Source organism: Seriola aureovittata, chromosome 4, assembly GCF_021018895.1.
Source record: "Seriola aureovittata isolate HTS-2021-v1 ecotype China chromosome 4, ASM2101889v1, whole genome shotgun sequence".
Lineage (NCBI taxonomy): Eukaryota > Metazoa > Chordata > Actinopteri > Carangiformes > Carangidae > Seriola > Seriola aureovittata.
In genome coordinates this window covers 30779141-30803992 of record NC_079367.1, presented here as the reverse complement: position 1 = coordinate 30803992, position 24852 = coordinate 30779141, and the positions used below count along the sequence as shown (strand labels likewise).

Sequence of the window (24852 nt, the reverse complement as noted above, 5' to 3'; positions counted from 1 at the left end):
CATTCTTTTCATCAGATTTAAAAAGCTGTGCGTTCGCATGGTTCTGCTTTATAACTCTCACTCATGGAGAAATTGGGCGCATGTGCACAAACCTCATTTCCACTCCCACAATTAACCATAAATGGATGAAGACACTCCTTTAATCCATCAGTTATAAAAACACTGTCTGTGCCACAAGTTATCAGACAGGGAAGAAAGACGAGGAAGAAGAAGTTCACTGATTGTGAAAGTGAGGGAAAAACATGCATCAGTTTACTTTCACTCTAATGTAAAGTCCTGTTTTACTCTCAACTTCATGTATTGGGAAGCTCTGTGAAGTTGGTTATTTCATTTTATGTTAAATTATGTGTCTCTGCTTATTTAGTATTTTCTCTGTAACTTGGATCACTTTGGAAACCGTGTGTTCACATTTATTTGCAGGAAATGGCGTCTGCATGGTTTTTGTGTGTACACATCATCTATGCATCTGGCCCCTGGTATCTTGTGTTGCAGTGTTGACATCCTGATTTCATGTTGGAAGAATGAAGAGGAGAGAGGGAGCATGATAACAGGTCTGCAGAGACCAGGACGAGAGGAGAACAGGGTTAAAGATGTGCTGGAGGTTGGGGAGAAAATGGATATTCAGGTTTTTTAAATTAATTACAAGATTGTGTAATGGATGATTAAAGCCAGAAGCAGAAGGATGCAGTGATGTAGCATAATGTATAATCTACGTAAACTCCAGCACTGATCCGCAAGCATGAGGTCGGACTCATTTTAGAGACATCACAGCACACTCTTGTACTAGGTCTGGACCTGGTCTTGTTTCTCTTCCTCCTCCCCCCTCCCTCAGTGATGATGGAGATGTCGTTAACCTGCTGCTCATCTTCTTCTCCACAACAATAAAAGAGACTGATGGTCAGTGAGAGGCTTCAGCTCTGAGAAGTGACCAGGTTTAACTGATTGTTATGGCCATAGTCTGAGAGTGGAGATAGTAACTGCTGGTTGTCATGATAATTTGGAGGACTGATGCTGTAGATAAACAAGGAGATTGATCACGCGCTTTTAAACATCAGTCAAGCAATAAAGATTATTTATTACCACTTCAGTTTGTACGAGTTCCCTTCATACAGGGTTATTCTAAAGACACAGTTTTAGTGATGAACCTACGAGGGTCATCAGCGCTCGTCTTTACCTGCTGAGCAGACAGACTCAGTCAGAGAGCAGCTGGTGGAGACCAAACACAGAGCTAGAAGAGAGGGGACACTGGACTTGTAATGATGTCGTCCACACAATGATATCGTCCACACACAAAATATTTTTGAACACTTCAGACAGTGTGAGGAATTCTATCTGGGCATCAAGATCTTCTACTTTTGCTGTGCAGTGAAAACTTCTTCAGGCCCTACAGGTGTCGCATTAGATCTCCACTCCCCACTCTGCAGGATTTATACGTTACCTCCGTCATGCCGTTAAGCTCCGAACTGTAGTTGGGGGGGCGCTCAGGTTGTTTATCCTCGCTCATTACTTAGCTGGTAAGGAGCTTTCAGTCCAGACCACACTGCTGAAGAATGATGAGGTGTTTTAAGTAGAATCACTTTATTCCTTTTCTGGCAGCAAACACACTTACTGGACCTTCAAAACTTTCATGTCCCTATCCTAAGCTTAGACACTTTAAAAAATATTTTTTGAGGGGGTTATGCCTTTATTAGAGCAGCAGTGAGAGAGAGACAGGAAGGTTGCGGGTGAGAGAGAGGGGGGATGACATGCAGCAAAGGGCTGAAGGTCAGATTCGAGCCCAGGCTGCTGCAGCAAGGATCAAGTCCTAATAGTACATGCTCTACCAGGCGAGCCGACCGAGGTGCCCCAGTTCAGACACTTTTTACTGACTACCTGTAACTTGTAGTTTTACTGTCACCAACAAAAGAGGGAGATATACTCCCCATAACACCTCTCAGACTTCAGACTTGAGGATGATGAACTCTGACCTCTGAACATCCTTGGACTTATCTAGTACATTCGCCGACTCTTTCGCATAGACCTGTACATTTACATATTTGCCCTTGAACATTTTATTGTATAGTATCAATCAAAACTGTGATGTTTGTACATTTTAGATTTTTTTAATTAGTGAAAAGATGCAGTCCATCAACACCTGATATACAGTATAAGCCTTTTTATAGCCCACTTATATATATTTTTTTAATTTTATCCTTCATATTGCTTTTTCTAATTCTTATTCCTCTTATTTTTACTGGACTTCTAAGTAATATTATTTCCCTGAACATATTGTTTGTGTATGTGATAAATAAATCCACTGAATCTTGAGTATGATAAGGTCATTTTATGAAAAGCTGTCCATTGTTCTGGGTATGAAATCAAGCTTAATTTAATGTGAGAAATGCAGGTTTAAATTACTGAGTGAAAATAAATGAATTAAACTAAAGTGAAGTATCCCTGACACTAATCAAAAATGTCCTCAGTCTCTAAACATATACTCACACTGGTCCTCACAAGGACACAAACACAGAGCACACACACACTCAGGGTGGTGCAGGTTCAATGGTGAACAGTGACACCTGCTGATCCACTAAATAAAACTCCTCTGACTCTGACTTATTCTGTAGTTAACTCCAGTGAAGCAGTTTTTTACTGACATTAAGTCAGTCAGTGAACCAGGAGCAGGGATCAGCTGAGAGTGATATCAAACGTCCACCACAACCTATAACAGGAAGTGTCACCTCAGAGAGTTCCACAATAAAGCAATAAAAACATCTCTAATTTCCTGTCTGCAGCTTGAACATGAACACAACCTCAGCCACATGTTTTAATATGAAGTATGAACTAACATCAGTAAACAGGTGTCAGGACAGAAGGCATGTGTGTGACCTGATGTTGCAGTAAACTGTGAGACACACTTGGGAACAGTGTTTTTTATTCGTACTGGAAAATGAGGGAGGAGATGAAAGGCCTGCATCAAAAAAACTGGAACTGAATTTCACTGGCAACAGAGTTTCATCCCCATTCCCCCAAAACCACAAACTCACAGATAGACAACAACATTTAATAGGGCGTCAACTGACTTGAATCAGCTGACTTTGTCATTTCCTACACTTCCCAGAATTCATCTTATCCAAACAGCTCTTTACGTTACATGAAAAGATCATGAGATGGAGGAAAGATATGAGAGAGGACTGAGGATTAAACTGACAGGACTTAGGGAGCTATTCACTGAGTCTGGTCCATTTTCTGTAGCACAAGTTTCTTGTGTTTACCTTAAATTCAAAGCTAGCCTAGCTAGTGACTGCTGTGAATAGGGCAGCTGACAACAAGGGAAAGACCATGTGACAGCCTGGATAGACAGCTGACAGGAGGCAAAGACCCCAAGGGTGCTGCCATGGGCTAGCAATCCATGGTAGCAGTGGCGAGGCCTAGCATCTTTGTCACAGCCAACGTAAGCTACGTCTAATATAAGGAAAATACCCCAAGGGTCAGCGAGAGCAGGGGTGGAAGATGACTCACAGGCAGACTATACGGCAACGGACACTGGAACGGACATGACTATGAGCTGGATATGCGACTCAGTGAGGGATAGGGGCACGGACCTATTCTCTAGGACTAGAGCTGGGCAGAATAGTTCTCAGGGTGACGTGAGCGTAGCTGGAGAGAATAAAAATGTTAGGCTAGAGGGAAATAAGCTCCAGATTTGTCCTTGTGGCTGGCAGAAAGTTACGTCAGTTAGGGGCCTTAGAATGCATCAGGGAAGAAAGAGATGTGTTGCAAAGGAAAGGCAGTGTGGCCGCATCGATCGATACTTTTTAAGAAGTCAATCGAATAAGTCGGATGAAGTCCAGCAACAGGTAGAAAACCACAGTTCGAAGGATATCAATAACACAGCTACAGAGGAGGAAGAGGAGAGTACAAGAGGGGATGCAGCTGAGACTGAGGTGAATAGGCCAGTCAAGGAGAGAAATATGGAGCAGAAAACTAGAGTAAAATGGCCGAGGGCAAATAGCAAGAAAGAATGGGAGTCAGTCAATAGAGATTTGTCAGCAATTTTAAGCAGACTAAGAGGAAATGCAAGCGATAGACTAGAGAAGATGGGGGATATAATTTACTCCTATGGTGCAGAAAGATTTGGGGTGCAAGACAGAAAGAGGGTTGAAAGAGCACAGTTAGTTAAGTCCAGACGGCAAAGGGAAATGGAGAAATTAGTTAAGGAAAGAAGACAATTAAGAAAGCAGTGGAAAAGGGCAACAGAGGAAGAAAGGGGGGGAATTAATGTGTTGCAAGAAGATTTGAGAGGCAGACTAGCAGTACTTAGAAGGGCTGAATATCTTAGGAAAAAGAGAAAGAATAAAGAGTATGTAAGGACAGCGTTTTATAGGGACCCTTTCAAGTTTGTTAAATGATTGTTTAACCAGGAAAAGGGAGGGCAGCTTAAGGCAACAAAGTTAGAAGTAGAAAAATATCTAAGAATCACGTATTCAGATTTTGAGCAGAATAGAGTAGTAGGCCTTCCACCTGACATGCCGCCATTAGGAAATATAGATCATGAGATGGATATTAGACCACCCAGGTGGAAGGAGGTTGAGGAGGTAGTCAGGCGTGCAAAGGCTTCTTCGGCCCCAGGGCCAAATGGAGTCCCCTACCGGGTTTATAAAAGCGCACCTGATATCCTAAAGTTTTTGTGGAGGCAATTAAGAATAGTTTGGGAGAAACAGGTTATTCCCAGAGCATGGCGTAGGGCAGGAGGTGTTTTTATTCCAAAGGAGAAGGAATCCTCAGACCTGAATCAGTTTCGAATGATCTCTCTCCTAAATGTAGAGGGAAAGATCTTCTTTAGCGTAGTCGCACAGAGATTAATTAGTTATTTAGAAAGGAATAGCTTAATTGATACTACAAAAGGCAGGAATACCAGGTTTCGCAGGGTGTTTAGAGCACACTAGCATGATTTGGCATCAGATTCAGGCAGCCAAGACAGAGAAAAGAGACTTGCATGTCATATTTTTGGATTTAGCAAATGCGTTTGGTTCAGTGCCACATAGCCTTATTTGGGAGGCATTTGAATATTTTAAAGTGCCTGGAGTAGTGGTTAATTTAGTAAAATCATATTTCCAAGATATTAGGCTGTGCTTAAGCACAGCAGGCTTTACAACAGGATGGCAGAGGCTAGAAATAGGCATTATGGCAGGGTGCACGATTTCTCCATTGGCATTTACAATGGCGATGGAGGTAATCATTAGAGCTTCTAAGTGGGTTGTAGGTGGAGAGAGGCGGCAGGATGGGATGCGCCTTACACCAATTAGGGCCTACATGGATGACATGACGTTGATAACTACAACGGTGCCATGTATGAAAAGAGTACTTGAGAGACTTAATAAAAACTTAAAGTGGGCTAGTATGAAAATCAAGCCTAGTAAGTCTAGAAGTATCTCAATAAGCAGAGGGAAGTTAAGTGATAGGAAGTTTGTAATAGACAAAGAGGAAATTCCAATAATTAGGGAAAAATCTGTAAAGAGTCTAGGTAGGTGGTACAAACTCAGACCTGAATGATGGAGAACAGGTAGTGCAGTTTCGGAAGGATGTTGCTGAGGGACTGGATAGAATAGATAAATCAGGGCTTCCAGGAAAGTTGAAGCTGTGGTGTCTGCAGTTTGGGTTATTTCCCAGGCTGATGTGGCCACTGTCTGTATATGAGATTCCATTATCTGCTGCAGAAAAAATGGAAATGTAGTTAGCTCTTACATTAGGAAGTGGCTAGGTGTTCCTAGATGTTTAAGTACGGTGGCACTGTATGGGAAAGGCATACTTCAGCTCCCAGTAACTAGTCTAGTGGAGGAGTTTAAATGTACCAAGGTTAGGACAGAGCTCCTGTTATCTGGGAGTAAAGATGCGGTAGTTAGTAAGGTGGTTCCAAACCCAATCAAGGGGAGAAAGTGGAATCCAAGAATTGCAGTGCAGGAGGCGGAAGCAACGCTCAGGCATACAGAGATTGTGGGTAATGTCCAAATAGGCCGGGGAGGCTTGGGGCTTGGCCGGTGTGGAGTAGAGCAGGTCCCAAAGAGAAGAGAAAGCTAGTCGTGGAGCAGGTTCGTAGACAGGAGGAAATATTAAGGGGTGCAAAGGCAGTGGCCCAGGCTAAGCAGGGACAGTGGGTGAATTGGGAAGGTGTAGACAAGAAAAAGCTTAGCTGGAAAGAACTCTGGAGCATGGAGGAAAGTAGTATTAGATTTTTGATAGGGGCAACTTATGATGTATTGCCAACTCCCCAGAACCTAAAACTCTGGGTAAATGGAGACCCACTATGTTCATTGTGTTCAGGTACTGCAACTTTAAAGCACATTCTGTCAGGGTGTAAGGTTAGTCTGTCGCAAGGCAGGTATACGTGGCGACATAACCAGGTTTTAAAAAGATTAGCTGCAGGAATTGAAGAGTTACGGAGGCAGGCAAATTTAGGAGGACCTAAAATAAAGAGAGTTGCAATCAAGTTTGTTCAAGAGGGAGAGAAAGTTGGTAAGACAACAAGAAGGCAAGGCAGCTTAGAAGGTGCTTGTGATTGGGAAATGCAGGTAGATTTAGGAGGAAAGCTTGTTGTTCCCCAGGAAATAGCCAGTACAAAGCTAAGGCCTGACATAGTCTTGTGGTCTAGGAGTAGAATGAAAGTATATTTCATAGAGCTGACTGTTCCGTGGGAGGCCTTAGTTGAAGAAGCATATGAAAGGAAAAAGCTCAGGTATGCAGAGTTAGGGGCAGAAGCAGAGCAGCGAGGATGGAAAGTTAGGATTTGTCCAGTGGAAGTAGGATGTAGAGGATTTGTAGCAAGGTCTGTTGTCTCTTTGGTAAGGGAGTAAGGAGCAAGTGGACAGAGTGTGAGGAAAATAATAAAGGACATGTCAGATGAGGCAGCAAGATCAAGTCAGTGGATTTGGATGAGAAGGAGTAATGGTAGCTGGGGGCCCAGCAGGGGGAGCACTTAGACTCTTAGGAGAAGCAAGGAAGAAATCCAGGAAGAGGAAGTGTCTTTGAGTGGGGGGTGTGGCCTGTGTGAGCCTCTTTGAAACCATGCGGTTAGTCCAGGTGAGGTGGCCTGTATTGTTTGCTTGTGTCTTGGTGGTCTTATTGGTTTGTAGTGTTCATATTTTTTCAAGTGACTGAGAGTAGTGTGTCTTTGGCTGCTTAGGTGAGTTTGTTTGTTTTAGGTGAGTTGAATGGTGTGGTGTTGGAGAGTGGTGTGGGGGGGGGTAGAGCACAGTCTAATCCAGCGGGGGGAGAGTTTAGCTCAAAAAGGCACCTCTCCTTGACTCTACCTCCCTCATTCAAAATGGCCGCCACTTTCTCCAACTGTTTAGGGGAGTTTGTTTGCTGAATCTGCTAGTGTGTTTTGTCAGAGTTGATGATGGTGTTGTTTGTGGTAGCATAGGCAAGATAAAGAAAATAGTCGTGGTGTGAGGAGCAGTGATGGCTGGCATTAGGGGAGTGACTCTGGGACGCCAGTGATCACTGTCTAGCCTCCTGGAGGTGTCGTGGGACCAACTAGACGAAACACTGGTGAAAGGAGGTTCCCACCTGATGACCCCAAAGACATGTTAGTTATCACTGCTCATTAGTCTGTATAGCTAAATTAATAGTTATCATAGGACATGTTAAGCTTAGGGAGCTATTCACTGAGTCTGGTCCATTTTCTGTAGCACAAGTTTCTTGTTCAAATCAAATCTTTATTCATCAAAAAATAAAATCTCACAGCAGGTCTGAGCACAGAGCAATAACTGTAACTAAAGTCAGTTTGACCTACAAATAATTTTGAAAAGGTCTGAAGCTTTAGGTGTAAAATGAATCAAACATTTATCAGCGGTTTGTTTGTGTCATGAAACAAGGTTGACATCATTATTAAATTCATGGAGTTTCACAGTCCATGTCTCCCCCTCAGTTTTTTTATAAAGATACTTTTTCAGATGTCTAGTTCCTGTGAGGTGCACACCACTGAAGCCTGATGAGCATAATAAAGAGTGACAGCCACAGTCCGAGATGTGTAGTTTTCAGTTTGTCCATCCATCTGTCTCATTCTTTTGGACACAACATCTCAATAAGACCTTGACAGAACAAATTTGCCACTGAGAAGATGCTCAAAGGTCAAAGGTCGACTTGGTGGTCAAAGGTCGAGGTCACAGTGACCTCACAAAATGTGGTTTTGCCCTTGTGAACACAATATTCCTCATACGCTTTAAAGGTATTTCATCAAATTTGATAAAGCACACAAATGGTTAATAATCTATATGACCCTGGATAAACAGGGATGTAACCTGAGTGGCGGAGGCAGACAACCATGAGGCATTCTAGTTCTGATTTTGGATACAGGTATGGGGACACACATCAGTCTGCCAGTTAAACTACACTGTGTGACCAGTCCTTTAATCTTTTGCAAATTATAGACAATATTGTTTCACTTTGTGTTCAGTGCATCACTCATATAAGAGCACAAACTTTCCCTGTGGCTTAGTGAATCATCTCCTTGGTTTGTGGTTTTATTTGCTGTTAATAATATTAAAAAATGATTATTTTACCTTCATTAGATTAAAAACAAAGATTCCTGCTAAGAATTAAATGATGGATACTTTATGTCACATGCTTTAAATCTAAACACCTGGACAACAATGATGCCCTCTCATCTGCTGTTAATATAAACTCTGCATTTCCTCTGTTTTCATATAAATCAGTTCATGCCACTTTATTTGTTCCCTCTCACTGTGAAACACAGTCCGTATGAAGTGTAGAGTTTCATCACCAGCTATTTAAAAAGCAGAAGTAGAATCAATCAGTCATTAAATCAATCAATAAGTGAAGGGACTGTAAACTGTGAATGATTTTTATGGTGCTGATCTCTGTTCTTTAGTTTTAGCTTTTATATTTTACAGTATGTTTTATGCCTGAACATTTCCAGTTATCAAACATCAGTGTTTAAACATATTTCCCTGTCAGGAGGGAAATCACAGCTCTGATGGATTTCTCTGTTTGATTGTTCAACACTTGTTTTACTAACATGAGGCATCAGTCTGATATGAGGACTGACACTAACACCTGTCTGAGATCAGAGCTGCTGACGTCACCAAACTGCAACAGTTTCATGTTGTTGTTTGTTTGGTGAGTTCAGCTGAAACATTTACAACTTAAAATCCAACAACCTGTGTGTGAGTGTGTGTGTGTGACTGTGTGTGTGTGAGGGTGTGTGTGGGGCACAGGTTTCCCTCTCCTCTTGAACCAGACCAAAATGTAACCTGTGAGATCAGTTCGAGAGGAGGGGTGGAAATATTGGTTGTTTATATTCATGTTGTAAAACTCATTAAATCCAGTCCATACGTGGACCACATGACCACACATCATAATTGCTGACATGCTGATCACAGCTGGTTGATAATAATAGTTTATCCTGTGATACAGAATAACATCATTAAAAGTACAAGCTGAAGAACAGTTTATTAAATCAGGATCTGAGCTGACAGGAAGTGAGACTTGTCTCTGCCCTCGACTGCCTCTACTTTCCAGGTGAGGCACAGATCATCTGGAAGCATTCTGTTAGCAGCCATGATGATGATCATCATCATTTAGTAAAGTGAACAGAATATTAATTTAGCATTAAGTACGTTTAATTCATTTATTTTATTTTAGTCAACTTTGGTGTCATATTTAAACAGCAATTAAATTCGGATGAAGGTTTAATGACGTCAGGTCAAATCAATGCATCTTTATGTCATACATGCAACCTAAGAAGAACCATGTTGAAATGGCTCTTATTACATCACTGTCCATTTCAGGACCTTATCTGAGGCAGAACTAACATGCATAAATTAATTTTCAAAAACCAAAAAACAAAAAACAAAAGAAAAAGAACATTCAACAGGACCCTACACAAGCAGATTAGTCAGATTAGACCAGCAAACTGGTCTAGTCTCAGTTACTGGGAATTAAACTGAACTGTGTAAACCTATAACCAACCAAACAGCGGGAGTTTCATTTGTAATTTAAAAATGAAAAAATCTTAAAGTTGTCATTTGTTTTAAAACCAAAACGGAAAAAAACTTTTCATTGTCAGAATGAAAAAGTGAAAAACCAGTCAATCAATCACACTTAACTGTCTTATATCAACCGTCTAACATTCCCCTGGTATAGATCCTGTGCTTGCTTAATCTTACCCTTTTACATCCTCTTGGCTTTTTTTTTTTTTTTTTTTTTTTAACTTTTTTACACTTCACTTCCTCATCCTCTGTCCACCGTTCTATTGTCTTTACCATATGAGAAATGAATTTGCACAAATTGAAATTGGACTGTTTTTTGATTTGGTCTTCTGGCTTTTTGTTTGGAGACAAACAACAAACAGACAATGTGATTTTATTTTTAGTTTAGAATTAAAAATCCAACAAAATACTGATAAAAGGGGTTGCCAAAAACAGACAGCATTTTTGATTGTTCTTTTGTTTTTTGTTTTATTCTGACACTGTTTTGATTTTAAAATAAATAACAGATTTATGTTCTTCTCGTTTTTAAATTACAAATGAATTACGGATTATCCGATGATACACAGACCGCTTTTGCAGTAACATCAATGAATGTGACTGTGACATGAAACAGAACAGATGTTGAAACACACTGAACTGTCTCATTAGTAATAAAAATCACACTCAGCTCAGTTCCAGCTTCAGGTGTCAGATATAAAACAAGTCATTAAAGAGATGTTTTCTATTAAAGGACATTGTTGTACTGTTCAGTGTTCATGCTGCGTCCGTGTCTGAGCTGAGATGATAGCTAACGTAGCTGCTAACAGTGCTACTGTTCATCTAATAAGCCCCGCCTCCACCGCAGCATCACCTGTAGGCTCTAACTTTGTATTGTTGCACCCCGTCCTTGCTTCCTAGGCTCAGTGTTTCTGTCTGGGGATACATAGGTCAAAGTCACCAACATCGAACAACACTGAACACATTATCTAGTCCCACAATAATTGATTCCTACAAAAAAAAAAATCTTTTAGTTTATGGTGTGCACCAGAAACCTTCACGTGCTCACGAGAAACCTTCACGTGCGCACGAGAAACCTTCACGTGCGCACGAGAAAGTATCACGTGCGCACGTGAAAGTATCACGTGCTCACCAGAAACTTTTGTGTGCGCACGTGAGAGTAGGCTTATTTATGGGAGGCCAATTCGGGTGAAACACCATGAAAGTGTGCACATACACATCAAATTGACCACAATGAAAACTTCACATGCACACCAAAAACATGCATATACACACTGTGCATTTACACACCTCACCATCTTAACACAGCGTGATACAGACTGCTTGTGTGTGTTAATGTACTGACTTCTAGACACATATGCACTCGTTGCGCTTGCACAGAGCGCTGTCCGCATGTTTTCTGAGTGTGGACGCATATTTTGCAGTGCACCCAGAAGTTGTTTCAGTGTAACAGGAAAGCACCTGAAACGCAAGTGAGGACTTTTAACAGCTACTTATGGTTTTACCTCTTCAAAACAAGTATTTTCCTATGAGTCTTGAATTTCAACGAGAAGTCAGTCGTATTTCGTCAGTCAGCAAGTCATTGCATTTTGTAGATTATACCACCTTTCTGATGTGACTTGAACGCAGCATCATTTAAAGTTCTTATAAAAGTCTCGAGGGAATCATCTGCCACTGTTGCTTGTGTTTCCCACCATCGTCCTGCTCACAGGTGGGGTGGGCGGAGTCAGGGACTGGGTCTGAGGCTGAGACAGGTATGGGGCCGGGGTTAGGAGTTGAGAATGTGTCATGAGTGGAGTCTGGAGTTGGGGTGAGTTCTGTTTCTGGAACAGGGTCTGACCGAATCTCAGTCCTATCATGTGTCACCTCCTTCATCTCTGTCTCCACTTTAAGCTCCACCCCTCTGTTTTCCACCTGGCCAACAAACCCAGCGCACCCTGAGCAGCTCCTGCTGTGCTGTGACCCCTCCTCCCTGCATGTATCCCCCCTCTTCACCCTGCCCCTGCCCCTGCCCCTCCCTCCAAGTCTGTCTCTGCGGCTCTGATTGGCTGCAGCCCATCTGTTTCTGCGGGTCTGATAGTTTCTGTCCCTCTGGTTCTGGTTCTGGTTCTGATTCCTTTGAACTCTCTGCAGTGCCAGTGCAGCCAGGTCTGAGTGAGATGATGTGCTGTCGATCAACCTCCTGCCCATAGCGAGTGGCCGGACGGGCAGTGCCAGCCTCAGCCGCAGCCAGAATCGTGAATGCTGTGGTTCAGATTGACTCCCTCGCCACTTCACCGTGCTGACAGAGGCCTGGTGGAGCTGGGCCACCTCCACACAAGGCAGCTTACTGGCTGAGCGGTAAACAACAGCCATGATGGAGGCCTGGTGGCCATGTTGTAGGTACAGACCAAGGCGACACTCCAGGAGGCTGAAGCTTTTTTCTTTCAGGAAGTCGGGGCTGAGGACGAACAGGACGCGGCGGCTCCGCTGCATCGACTGCAGGATGGCCTCTGATAGGTCTGACAGAGGACAGACAGGAAGAGGAAACAACCAATGATAAAATACCAGCAGAAGAGATTGAACACAACTTCATGTGTTTATTGACAACAAACCATTTTACATGATGTGGCTTCCAAAAAGCCCAGCATCAGTTTTTAGCCATGCTATTCAGTGATGTCAGAGTTCAACGCTTTGGTCCAGGCTGAAATATCTCAACAAGTTTTGGACTATTAAACCCAAAACAAACCATTTGAAGACCCTCGGGATAAAGGGTCCCACCACTACATGAAACCCAATCTTAACTTTCACTCTTATACCAACTTAAAAGGGAATGATTTGGTTTCAGATCCACTACATGTGACATATTACAAAAGTACCTAGCTTAGGCTGCAGTTACCTGGGGTGCCTATAAGACAAGCAGTCAGGCGTGATCTTCCACGTTGCAATTTAAATGGGACTGTAGTACTATGAACTCTGGGTAAATAACGACTTTTTTCAGAATTAAAAAAAAAAAAGGCTGACCAAGGAACCGCATCCAACTGCTAAGCTCCGTGTACCCCAGCAGAAAATGTTTGTCCACTAGAAGAATTCAACAGCAAGGACATTTTACTTTGTCTGCCTCTGCTCAAATTGTGAGTCATGTTTTCTTGTTTTGTGTTGCTTGGTGCTACTGGTCAGCGCAGGTGTCACTGATTATTACCATGGTAACATTGGTCTTAGGCCTGAGTTAGCCTGGGGGTAAGTGTGTAATGTTTTTGTCATTGTTAGTCAGGCTTTATTTTTGTGAAACAGTCTGACATCAGACTGATCTATGAGCAACATGAAGACTGGACCGACACTACAGACCAGTCTGACATGTCTTTGTGAAACTGGCCCCAGGATAAGGCAAAGAAGACAGTGCACCTGAAAACAGGCCACATTAAGATGACATTTATGTTTTTTTGTCAATGTTTTCAAATGGTATGTTTTAGTTTTTGCATAGATGGAAAACTTTAGTAATGAGGACTAAGTAGCTGGTTAGGTAAATATACGTCTAGTTAATTTCCCCACCTCTGATGAAGAACACTGCACTTCTGTTTCACCTTAACATCTGGGACTGTCAGGGCTAGTGATCAGCAGATTTTTCATCTAACCCACTAACAGGACATACATTCCTCATATGTGTGTAACGTGGCTGTAAAAAATTTGTCTTGCTAGACTTATTACCTTCCAGACAGTCACTGGTCAAATCCCTTTTTAAGAAAATCAGAACAAAGACTCAAAACATTCATGAATTTTTTGTCAGCTTTTTTTCAGACAGTAGAATGTGATAGAAAGCTCAGCAAAGAGGCAGTACGTGTAGTGTGAGTTAAGATTTTTTTTAACCATGTTAACATGATCATACTGTGGTGAAGCAAGTGCAGGTGCAGATTAAACTAAACTCTCTATTACCAATTTATTTTAAAATGAAAATTGAACCTCTAGAAATAATCTGTTATTTCACATTAAACTTCTAGACAGAAAATAATAATTGTATTAACTATATTTTCATTATATGCATTGTGATCCTAACTGCATGTATGTGGGTATTTGTGCAAATGGAATGAAAAACAATGACATGAATGATGATGATGACATAGCATTAGAAGAAAAAGTCATTTATTGAATAAACAACAAAAAAATGAAATGCTGTAAACTGCTTAAACACATTAAAGCATGACATCATGCAGGATGTATTCTCCCATTATTATATCCCATAATACTGTTTTTTGAGTGTTAAAGATGAATAGCATATTGCATATTTTCAAAGAAGATTATATCTTACAGTTGATTTATTATTGATATATTGAATGTATAAAAGTGAAAGCAGTGCAATAAAATGAAATAAAAAAAATACAGAAGTGCAGAGTAATTGCAACATTTTAAAGTAATGATCAGGCAGGTTTTATTCTGTAAATACATTTTTTTTTCTCTAATAAAACTAATATTTGAAAATTGCAGTGCATAGATCCCTCCTCCATGGGTCTGTGTTTCCTCTGTAACATTTTATAACTGTGGTGTTTTTAAAGTCTGTTGGATATTATATTGTAAATCTCCCTCTTTGCAGGTGACACCCAACTTCACATCTGTGTTGGCTTATGTTCCACTGGATGTCCCCAAAACATTATTAGGAAAAAATCTAACCAGCCAAGCAACCATCGCAGCTGAGTGTTAAAGTGCATTAAAAAGCAGTTCCTGTAATTTTCGCTAGTTGGAGCTTTAAGAAAAAAACTCACTTTATTCAAGTTGTTGAGAAAACTCCAAAACATCTCTCTAGAGATGCAATACATCACAGTTTTTCCCACAAGACACAATAATCTCTGAATTTGTTTTCCTTACTCCATTAAGACCTTCTCTAACAGTCAATATATATTAAGGTAAACTGAGGTTGTGAGATTAGGGATTGAACTGCCCATCAGTCAGTCCAACACTTTGGTCCAGGGTGAAATATCTTGATTGGGATGATATTTGGTTCGGATATTTGTGGTTCCCTGAGAATGAATGCTCCTAACTTAACTGATCCCCTGACCTTTCCTCTAGTGCTACCAACAGCTAAAATTTCCTGTTATCAAACACCTCTGTTTATCCAAAGATACATGTAAACAACCAAACAACCAAAATTCTTTCCTTTCCATTAGGGTGTTAATCCTTATATACTGTTGCCCATAAAGTTGGAATAATTTTGTTTTCAGACACAATCCTCTGTTTATTCCTCTTTAAATGCATCAATAATCACTTTTGACCAGGTGCAATGATTACATTATGTGTCCCAATTACCCAGGTGAAATGAAATAAATCACATTGTCACAATCATTTCATGGAAAGACGTAAAAAATATTTTATTCCGACTTTATGAGCGGAGTTACTCACTTCTTCTAATGTGTCTTGGTGTAAAAAGATATATATTGAGCCATGTTTTCACCACAGGAACTTTCCCCCGGTACCTAGTCGGGGGGGTAGTACTTTCCAAAGGTTCAGGAACTTTGGTGGGTGTGGTCTGCAGTGCTGAACATTTCAGTACTAGCTGCATTTTATTTCATCCACGATTTTAAAAAGTCCACAGTGAGTGAGCGAGCAAGCAAACACATTTTCAACACTGCGAAACAGGTCCCGGAGAAGGTAAAAAAAACTGAAACAGGACTTATAGGACCACAACGACCAGAGTGGCTAGGGTTGTCACCCGTACAGGATCGTCACATATTTGTAAATAAAATGCTGTGTCCTGTGGGCTGTTGAATATATATGGGACACAATTTGTCAGAACTAAAAGTTCCAGGTACTTTATGGTCTAAACATGGCTTTAGTTTCACTTGATTGACAGGTGTCTCCACCTATCAACTGCTGTGGTTGGTTGCTTTTGCCTAAAGGTAAACCCAAACTCCAGGCTTAAAAAAAAACATTCAGTACCACTTTAGCCAGTTCATCCAAACACTGCAACCAGGCTAGAATAGCTAAATGTTTTGTCATATTATGGTTATAATGAACACTGCAGCCTTGATGGGGGTGCTTTGAGCTAATGAGACACAAACATCCAAATGTATGCAGATGACACTGTCATTTATGTACATGGTAGCAGCATGACACAATTTGCCTATGAACTCACAAATTTGATGGTTTATGGAATAGCATGGTTAAGGTAATGTGTCTACATGTATCTAAAACACTAAGCAAAAAGTTCTTGTGTAGAACCAGATATCTCTGTGTAAACCTCTGAGTTCTTATTGATTCCAAACTTTCTTTCAAGGCTCAGGTGAAAAAAGTACATCATATTAAATTTTTAAAATTTTAGGTTCATGCGTGATTACATGTCAATTACATTCTAGGGTCATTTCCCATATCACTTACTGTTTAAAAACCTGGTCAAAGGCTAGCACTTCTACTTATTAACCATTACAGTTGTTGTATGAACAATGATAATGATAATTCTTGTATTACTTTGACTTTTGTGATGAAATTTAGTATAGACATTCATGGTCCCCTGACGATGAATCCTGCTAATTCTGGTGATCAACTGACTTATTCTCTAGCACCACCATGAGCTTGACATTTTCGTTTTTTATTTAAATATCTAAAAAACTCTTGGATTGATTGTCGTGAAATTTGGTACACACAATTTGGTACACACATTCATGGTCTGAGAGAATGAATTGTAAATACGTTTCATCCCCGACCTTCCATCTAGTGCCATCATCAGGTCAAAATTTAAATTTGTCCAAAACTTTGGTTTATAACCAAATACCTAGAGAAGCCAAGACATCCCCATCAGCCTCAACTGTAGTGCTTAATGCTAATTATCATGCTAACTGGCTAACTAAGATGCTGAGACGAATTAAGCATTGAACCTGCTTAATTTCAACATGCTGTCATTACCATCGAGAGCATTTTTACATGCTGATGCTGATGTTGTTAATATAGATTATTATATGTATTAATAACTTGGCTGTATACTTTTATTCTTGTCGTTAAATGAAATGAAAGGTTTTATGGAAAAATATTGACATGAATGAGTCTCAGACACTGCACTGGTATCTTGTTAGAAACATCACGTAGCTAACACCCTCATTTGAACCAGGGAAACAGGAGGCTTTCTGTAGATCTGTAGATGATAGAAGGTGATGAAACTAATCGTGTCCTTTAACATGTCTGTATAGTTCTGTTGAGACAGCAAACACGTTTTAGGACACATGTAGCTGCTGACCTCCGTCATGGCTATGCTGAACAGTTGAAGACTTTCTGTGGATCTTTGACGGTGGTGGTGATGAGGCCTGTCTGGGAGTTTGTGCTGTTCTGACTGTGCAGCCTCATCAGAGCCACCTCCTTACTGTCCTCCTCCTCATCCCTGCTGCTAACCCTCCTCACAGGTAACTCTACCCTCAGTCTCTTCCAGAAGTGGGACGTCAGCTCTCTGGATTTGTCTCCCTGCCATCGGACAAGTGCCAGGGCCACCCGGGCTCTCCTCAGCTCCCTGACCCAGCCCTTCCTCTGGACTGGCTTGTACTGAACCAGGATCACCCGCAGGTGCCCGTCCAATGCCATGCCATCGATGCCAGCCTTCAGCTCCAGCAGTGCCTGGGAGCCCTTAGAGGCGTAGCCTGGGCTAACAACCACCAGGAGGCGCCGGCTACGAGCCACAAAACTCAGAGTCTCATCTGTGATGGCTGCAGGGAGAGAGGAGGGTTAATGGTGGATGGATGGATGGATGGATGGATGGATGGATGGATGGATGGATGGATGGATGGATGGATGGATGGATGGATGGATGGATGGACTGTGTTCCTGTCTGTGTGTGTCTTTTCTTGGTTCACCTGTCCTTCATAGCAGGAATAGTAGCAGGAGTAAAAAAATGTGGCACTAGTAGTAGGAGTAGTAGTGGTAGTAGTACTACTAGTAGTGTTAGTAGTAGTAGTAGTAGTAGTAGTAGTAGTAGAGTGAGTATATAAGCAGGAGTCATAGGTGACCTCGTAGCAGGAGTAGTAGTATAAATCATTTCCTGGATCTATGATCAGCTCATTATTTTTGATAAATACTCCTTGTATAGAGCAGGAGCTGCTTGGGAACATGAGCTGTGAGAGAACAACTTTACAGTGAAGTGGAGGAAAGAAACTATTGACTCATACAAACTCTTCTTTACACCAACATGGACTTAGGTCTCATGCTTCTTCTCCTTCTTTCAGTTTAAGCCCCATGTTTTATTCATTCTCAATGTTGCACAGTTTTTGATTATTTCAAGGTGATGTCCAAAATAATCCACAGTCCAACCCCGTCTTCATGGTTTCAGGACATCATGTCTTTTGTAAAATTGAGAAAGGTCATATATGCAGTGATGGACAAGAACAGAAATCTTTGGAGAAATGTCAACCCAGGTCAGAATCCCCCCTTTTCTATTCTTTTGTTTATTTGTTTCTGTGTCTGTTTTGTCTTGTCTTGTTGCATCATTAACACACTGACAGGACAGTCTGTGCTTGTGTACAAATGAACCGTCAACACTCCGTACTGTTTTTATACCAGTACAGATATGATGTGGATTTCAATCTTAAATATACACCGCTCTATAAAAACAACAACTACAATACTAGTAGCTAGCTTTAAGTAGTAGCAGAAGTAAAGGAACAGCAGTAGCAGTAGTAGAAGGGGGAGGATAAGTTTTAACAGTAGTTAACCGTTGTAGGAGTATCAGTATTAGAAGTAGTCGTAGCAACAGCAGTAGAGGTAACAAGACTACTGGCAGTAATACTACAGGTAGTAGCACTAGTAGGAGCAACAGGAATATTAGCAGAAGCAGGGGAAAAAAACAAGTGTAATTGTTGGTGTAACACTGTATTCTACTACAGTACCACAGTATCAGAGTGTGTACTTTAGTATGTGAGTGCATGTGCTGCAGTACATGAGTGTATTATGTGTGTACTGTGTTTAAAGAGTGTGTACTAGAGTATGAGTGTACTTCCACAGAGTGTGAAGTATTGTTCGTATTGTACTGCAGTATGTGTGTGTTGTTCTGTAGTGTGTGTTGTGCTGCAGTATGTGTGTGTAGTACTGCAGTATGTGTGTGTAGTACTGCAGTATGTGTGTGTAGTACTACAGTATGTGTGTGTAGTACTGAAGTATGTGTGTTGTACTGCAGTATGTGTATGTAATACTGCAGTATGTGTGTGTAGTACTGCAGTATGTGTTTAGTACTGCAGTATGTGTGTGTAGTACTGCAGTATGTTTGTGTTGTACTGCAGTATGTTTGTGTAGTACTGCAGTATGTGTGTGTGTGTGTGTGTTGTACTGCAGTATGTGTGTGTAGTACTGCAGTATGTGTGTGTAATACTACAGTATGTGTGTGTAGTACTGCAGTATGTGTGTTGTACTGCAGTATGTGTGTACTACTGCAGTATGTGTGTGTAGTACTACAGTATGTGTGTGTTTTACTGCAGTATGTGTGTGTAGTACTGCAGAATGTGTGTTGTACTGCAGTATGTGTGTGTAGTACTGCAGTATGTGTGTTGTACTGCAGTATGTGTGTGTAGTACTGCAGTATGTGTGTGTAGTACTGCAGTATGTGTGTTGTACTGCAGTATGTGTGTGTAGTACTGCAGTATGTGTGTGTAGTACTGCAGTATGTGTATGTAGTACTGCAGTATGTGTGTGTAGTACTGCAGTATGTGTGTTGTACTGCAGTATGTGTATGTAGTACTGCAGTATTTGTGTTGTACTGCAGTATGTGTATATAGTACTGCAGTATGTGTGTTGTACTGCAGTATATGTGTGTAGTACTGCAGTATGTGTGTGTAGTACTACAGTATGTGTGTGTAGTACTGCAGCATGTGTGTGTAGTACTGCAGTATGTGTGTTGTACTGCAGTATATGTGTGTAGTACTGCAGTATGTGTGTGTAGTACTACAGTATGTGTGTGTAGTACTGCAGCATGTGTGTGTAGTACTGCAGTATGTGTGTGTAGTACTGCAGTATGTGTGTGTAGTACTGCAGTATGTGTGTTGTACTGCAGTATATGTGTGTAGTACTGCAGTATGTGTGTGTAGTACTACAGTATGTGTGTGTAGTACTGCAGCATGTGTGTGTAGTACTGCAGTATGTGTGTGTAGTACTGCAGTATGTTTGTGTACTCACTCCCTCCCGGCAGACTGTCTCTGTCAAAGATACACACTGAGTATCCGAGCTCGTTCTCCAGGACTCTGCGCAGCGTCGTCAGAACAAACTGCTCCTCCTCACTGTTCCTCGCATACGAGATGTACACGTCGTACTCTTTATCATCTAAACACACACACGCACACACACACACGCGATCGACTGATTAAAAGAGGAAACATCATGTTTTATGTTTTATTTTATCATGTTTGACTCTGGAAAGAACATTTTTGTTTGATATGTAAGTTTCCATGTCATTATCTGCACAGGAAACAAGTCAGCACCTCTGTGATGTGAATGTCATCATCAAGATAAAACAGTTTCCTTTCAACTTAAAGGTTCACTTGAGTTCACTACAGTGTGTGTTCCCATCATGCACGTCCAAACTAGCACCATTTTGTTTCCATATTTAAGTGCTTCAGGTACAAATCCTGCACAAAACCTTCACATCCCTTCAGATCGTTTTGTGAGTCCTGCATCAGTTTTCAGATTGACTCTCCTCCCTGCAGGAAACAGCTGCTGCTGGTTCTGGTTCATGTCTACAAAGATCAACCTGCAGAGACAGAAACCTGCTAAAGAGATGGATCAGCCATCACAGCAGTGTTTGCTCAACTTTTTAAAGTCACATTTCCATCATGTGACACTGCAGCTGTGAGTGGAGGCTGAAACGTGATGCTGTGTTCATGGAAACTGCAACATTTGATCATTCATATTGGATTGTTAAAAATCACTGAACTGCAAGGCAGGTTGATGGAGGAGCTCATCCGGAGGACGGTCAATAACACACAAACATGAACACTGAGAGAAACACTGTGCACATACAGTAAGAACATCCATATTTTGGATGCCACAAGACAGTATATAAACTACAATCACCTCCTGGTGGTGGTTGTCTGCCTCCTCGACTCAGACTAGTTTCAGGTTACATCCCCGTGAGTCATATACAATATGAACCATTTGTTGGCTAAAATATAAAATAAGATAAATGGCTAAAAAGTATTTTGTGAGGTCTCTGTGACATTGACCTTTGACCACCAAAATCTAATCATTTCATCCTTGTGTCCAAGTGGACATTTGTACCAAATTTGAAGATTCCCTCAAGGCGTTACTAGGATATTGTGTCCATGAGAATGGAACAGATAGGCAACCTGAAAACAAAATGCCTCTGGCTCTGACTGTCGCTGGTGCAGAGGAATAAAAATAAAAAGTTCCAGTTGAATAAGATAATGTGAGTTTGGTCTAATTTTGTGTGAAAACAGAGCAGCTGAATCTCAGTTCTCAGATGTTGGAGTGTCCTTGAAAGCACCAACATCAGTGAGAGCCGTGCTGGTGCTGCATTGCCTCATGATGTTGTGTTACCTTTGACAAAAAAATAAATGTGAGCGGTAAAACCTTTACAGCCAATTGTTAAATTTTACTGGCATTCAGTGGAGGTGATGTGTGATTTTCAGAGTTAAAGGCTTCGTTATAAAACTGTGCAGTGGAAATGCTTCAGCTGGCAGCTGCTCCGTCCACAGTGTCTCACAGTTTGAATAAATCTGCCAACAGGGCTCAAGAAATTACACTTTCTCCTGTTTCACTGATACTGGCTTTAATAATGTAAATGCTGTGACAGCAGCCAGACAGGAAAGATCATCACTAAACACAAGTCATTTAAGATCAGGATGTAAAGACTGAGGTGGTTCAGGTGACACGGCAAAAACAACACCACACTTTCATTACCTGTCCTCCAGAGGATGTTCTTCTTCTGCCCTTTTTCAATCAAACAAAAAGCTGGTTTCATACATCGCAAACTGAGAGCCTAAAAGGTTTGAACGAGTTTGATAAATTGGTGCTGAACTGTTTCCCATAAACTTTCTATGGGGAGCCCCACCCCACCAGTATTCCTTTTGTATATTCTGTCCATCACTTTTGGTTTTGTATTTCTGACAATTTTATTAGGTTCTCTTGTATTGATTTAAATTAGTTGCTATTAGTTGCTAAAGTTTTTTAAATTTTTTTTAATAATTTTTCATATCTAACTTTTCTAAATAATTTCTACATATTTAACTATTCTTGCATATATATATATATATACATATATTTTTTTCTTCAAACTAGTTAACATGGACACATAGCTCTACATTTTCTACAACCCATTTGTGCTCGCTAAATTCAGATTCTTTAGATATACTGTAATGTTGTTTATTGTGGTTGAAAAAAAAATTCTCTCATCATTTCATTTATATTTTTTGAGTATCTAAACATAGATTCAAATTCTCTGTCTTTAATCTTTGTATGCTGTGTCTACGGTGGCCTATAAGGGAAACACGCTGCAGGGGCCCAAAACACTTTACGACATACACATTAAGAGAAATGAGCTGAAATTCTGTTCTTGTATTTGTTTCGTATTTTCACATGTGTTTTTGAATCTGCAGCGTTTTCTGAATTTGCAGCTCGTTTCTCTTAATAGTGTTTTGGGCTGTTGCAGCACATTTGCCCTTGTCGGTCAAAGTATGTTTGTCCCTATGAACCTTTGTCCTTTAGTCACATTCTTAGTTTTGGCACATTTTTTCAGCATAGATGGTTCTTATGGTTTCTATAATTATCGTTTCCTCTATGTAGGATATGTGTTGCTGATGTGTAGCCACACCTCCCCCTATGAAGATTCAGTTTCTGCCTGGTTCAGTCACAGATGTACCTCATCAAGCTGATCTGCTACTTTTTCTTAAGCTGACTTAAAGCTGATAGCGGCTTGTAGCCGAAATGTGTTTGTTGATTGCCCCATATTAAATAATAAGACTATTTAACTGTGAGTGTCACAATTTTTTTTAACCTGGTAACACCTACCAGTTAACCAAACTGTAGCAGCAAATCATGAAAGGATACGGACTAAAATGGCACACAACAAAATAATAATATAAAACACAATGAGAGAATACTGTGATACAACCAACTGTTCCCATGAATACCAGCTTCTACCTGAGAGTTTACAGTCATCATCAAAGACCTCAGAGGCTTTTCATCCAAGCAAGTTAATGGACCATGCACCTGACCGAGGTTTGGAGGTTTGCTGTTGCTCACCTGTGTGTCGCTCATCAGTGCCGAACCAGGAGCGATAGAGCAGCAGCAGCTCCAACCAGAAGACGTGATAAACCACGAAGAGAAGCAGCATGAGGACTAGGGTCACACCAAGACCACAACCCAGCTCCATCGACGGCAGCGACACTGACACAACGAGACACAACGAGACACACCTGATGTTTAACAACTGTTCCACAGTAATATAGGAAGGTTCTGTCTCATTAAGCAAATAATCAGCTTATGTGTACATCTGTAATAAAACTGTAAGTCAAGATTAATGTCATTATAATGTGTTTTATTGTGAAACATCAGCAGGAAGTGCTGAAGGTCACAAAAACAGCAAAGTAGAAGCACAGAGATGAAGCTGACCTGTGACGACTAACAGGAGCATTTACCAAAATGTGTCAGTATCATGTGACACTGCAACAGAGAGGGCGGGAACATATTTATTGACTCCAGCTTCACACATCAGAGGCTGACGTATGTGTTTTTACTCACCCTCCTCCTCCAGCTGAGCTCTGCGGGTCTCGAAGCCTCGGTCGTTCCTCACCGAGCAGTTATACTCTCTGTTCAGGTCCTCAGACTGGAAGTCCTTGATCACCAGCACGCTCTCCTCTGTCCGGTCCCCGTAGTAATAAGTCAACAGACTGCAAACACACAAAGACCTCGTATATTTCTAAATAAAACACAGACTGTCAGAGTCACGCAGGACCTCCAGGAAGATTTATATCCAATAAATCCTGTGTGTTTGACCCTGCATTTAATCTGTGGAGACCTACAAAAAGCTCTCTGAACACGAGTTAGTAACTAAGTACTTTTACTCAGGCACTGTACTTAAGTGTAGTTGTGAAGTACTTGTACTTTACGTGAGTATTTCTATTTTATTCTACATCATACCTCTGCTTGACCTCATTTCAGATGGAGATATTTTACTTTGTACTCCACTACACAGTATTTGACAAATATAGTTACTAGTTTAGTTATAGTTACTTTAGAAGTACATTTACTGTGATACCATAACCACAGGAAGTAATTTTACTGTGATACTGTAACTACATGAAGTATTTTTATTGTGACAATACAGGAAGTACTTTTACTGTAACACTGTAACAACATGAAGTACTTTTACTGTGGGACTGTAACTATATGAAGTACTTTTACTGTGACACTACAGGAAGTACTTTTACTGTGATACTGTAACAACATGAAGCACTTTTACTGTGGTACTGTCACTACAGGAAGTACTTTTATTGTGACACTCTAACTACATGAAGTACTTTTACTTTGATAGTGTAACTACAGGAAGTACTTTAACTGTGATAGTGTAACTACAGGAAGTACTTTGACTGTGATACTACAGGATGTACTTTTATTGTGACACTCTAACTACATGAAGTACTTCTACTTTGATAGAGTACCTACATGAAGTACTTTTACTGTGATACTGTTATTAGAGGAAGTGCTTTTACTGTGAGACTGTAACTACAGTTTGCTGATAATGTGTCTGTACTTTTACTGAATTAGGATATATAATGCAGGCCTTTTATTGATATTGAGTCATATGTCCAAGTTTGAGCTATTCAAGCCTGTTTAGTATTAAATTTCGTATTGATAAACTAATTAATTGATTATTATTAAAGACACATTCACATACAGATTTGTTTCATCC

General features: G+C 40.7%; 1 protein-coding gene across 3 annotated transcripts in view; it reads right to left on the bottom strand.

Annotated features, from left to right (window-relative positions):
* Window positions 1-14091: 14091 nt before the first annotated feature.
* Window positions 14092-24852, bottom strand: part of LOC130167604 (interleukin-1 receptor accessory protein) — a 35697-nt gene continuing 24936 nt past the window's right edge. For 2 of the 3 annotated variants that reach the window (XM_056373955.1, XM_056373954.1), the window contains exons 10-13: window positions 23682-23830; window positions 23184-23327; window positions 20103-20246; window positions 14092-17647 (exon numbers count right to left, since the gene is read on the bottom strand). In XM_056373955.1, the coding sequence (XP_056229930.1) occupies window positions 17199-17647; window positions 20103-20246; window positions 23184-23327; window positions 23682-23830 (886 nt within the window). In that variant the 3' untranslated portion in view covers window positions 14092-17198. Of the gene's footprint in view, window positions 17648-17814; window positions 18738-20102; window positions 20247-23183; window positions 23328-23681; window positions 23831-24852 lie in introns of those variants that run through there. The other variant, XM_056373956.1, reaches the window with a different exon arrangement.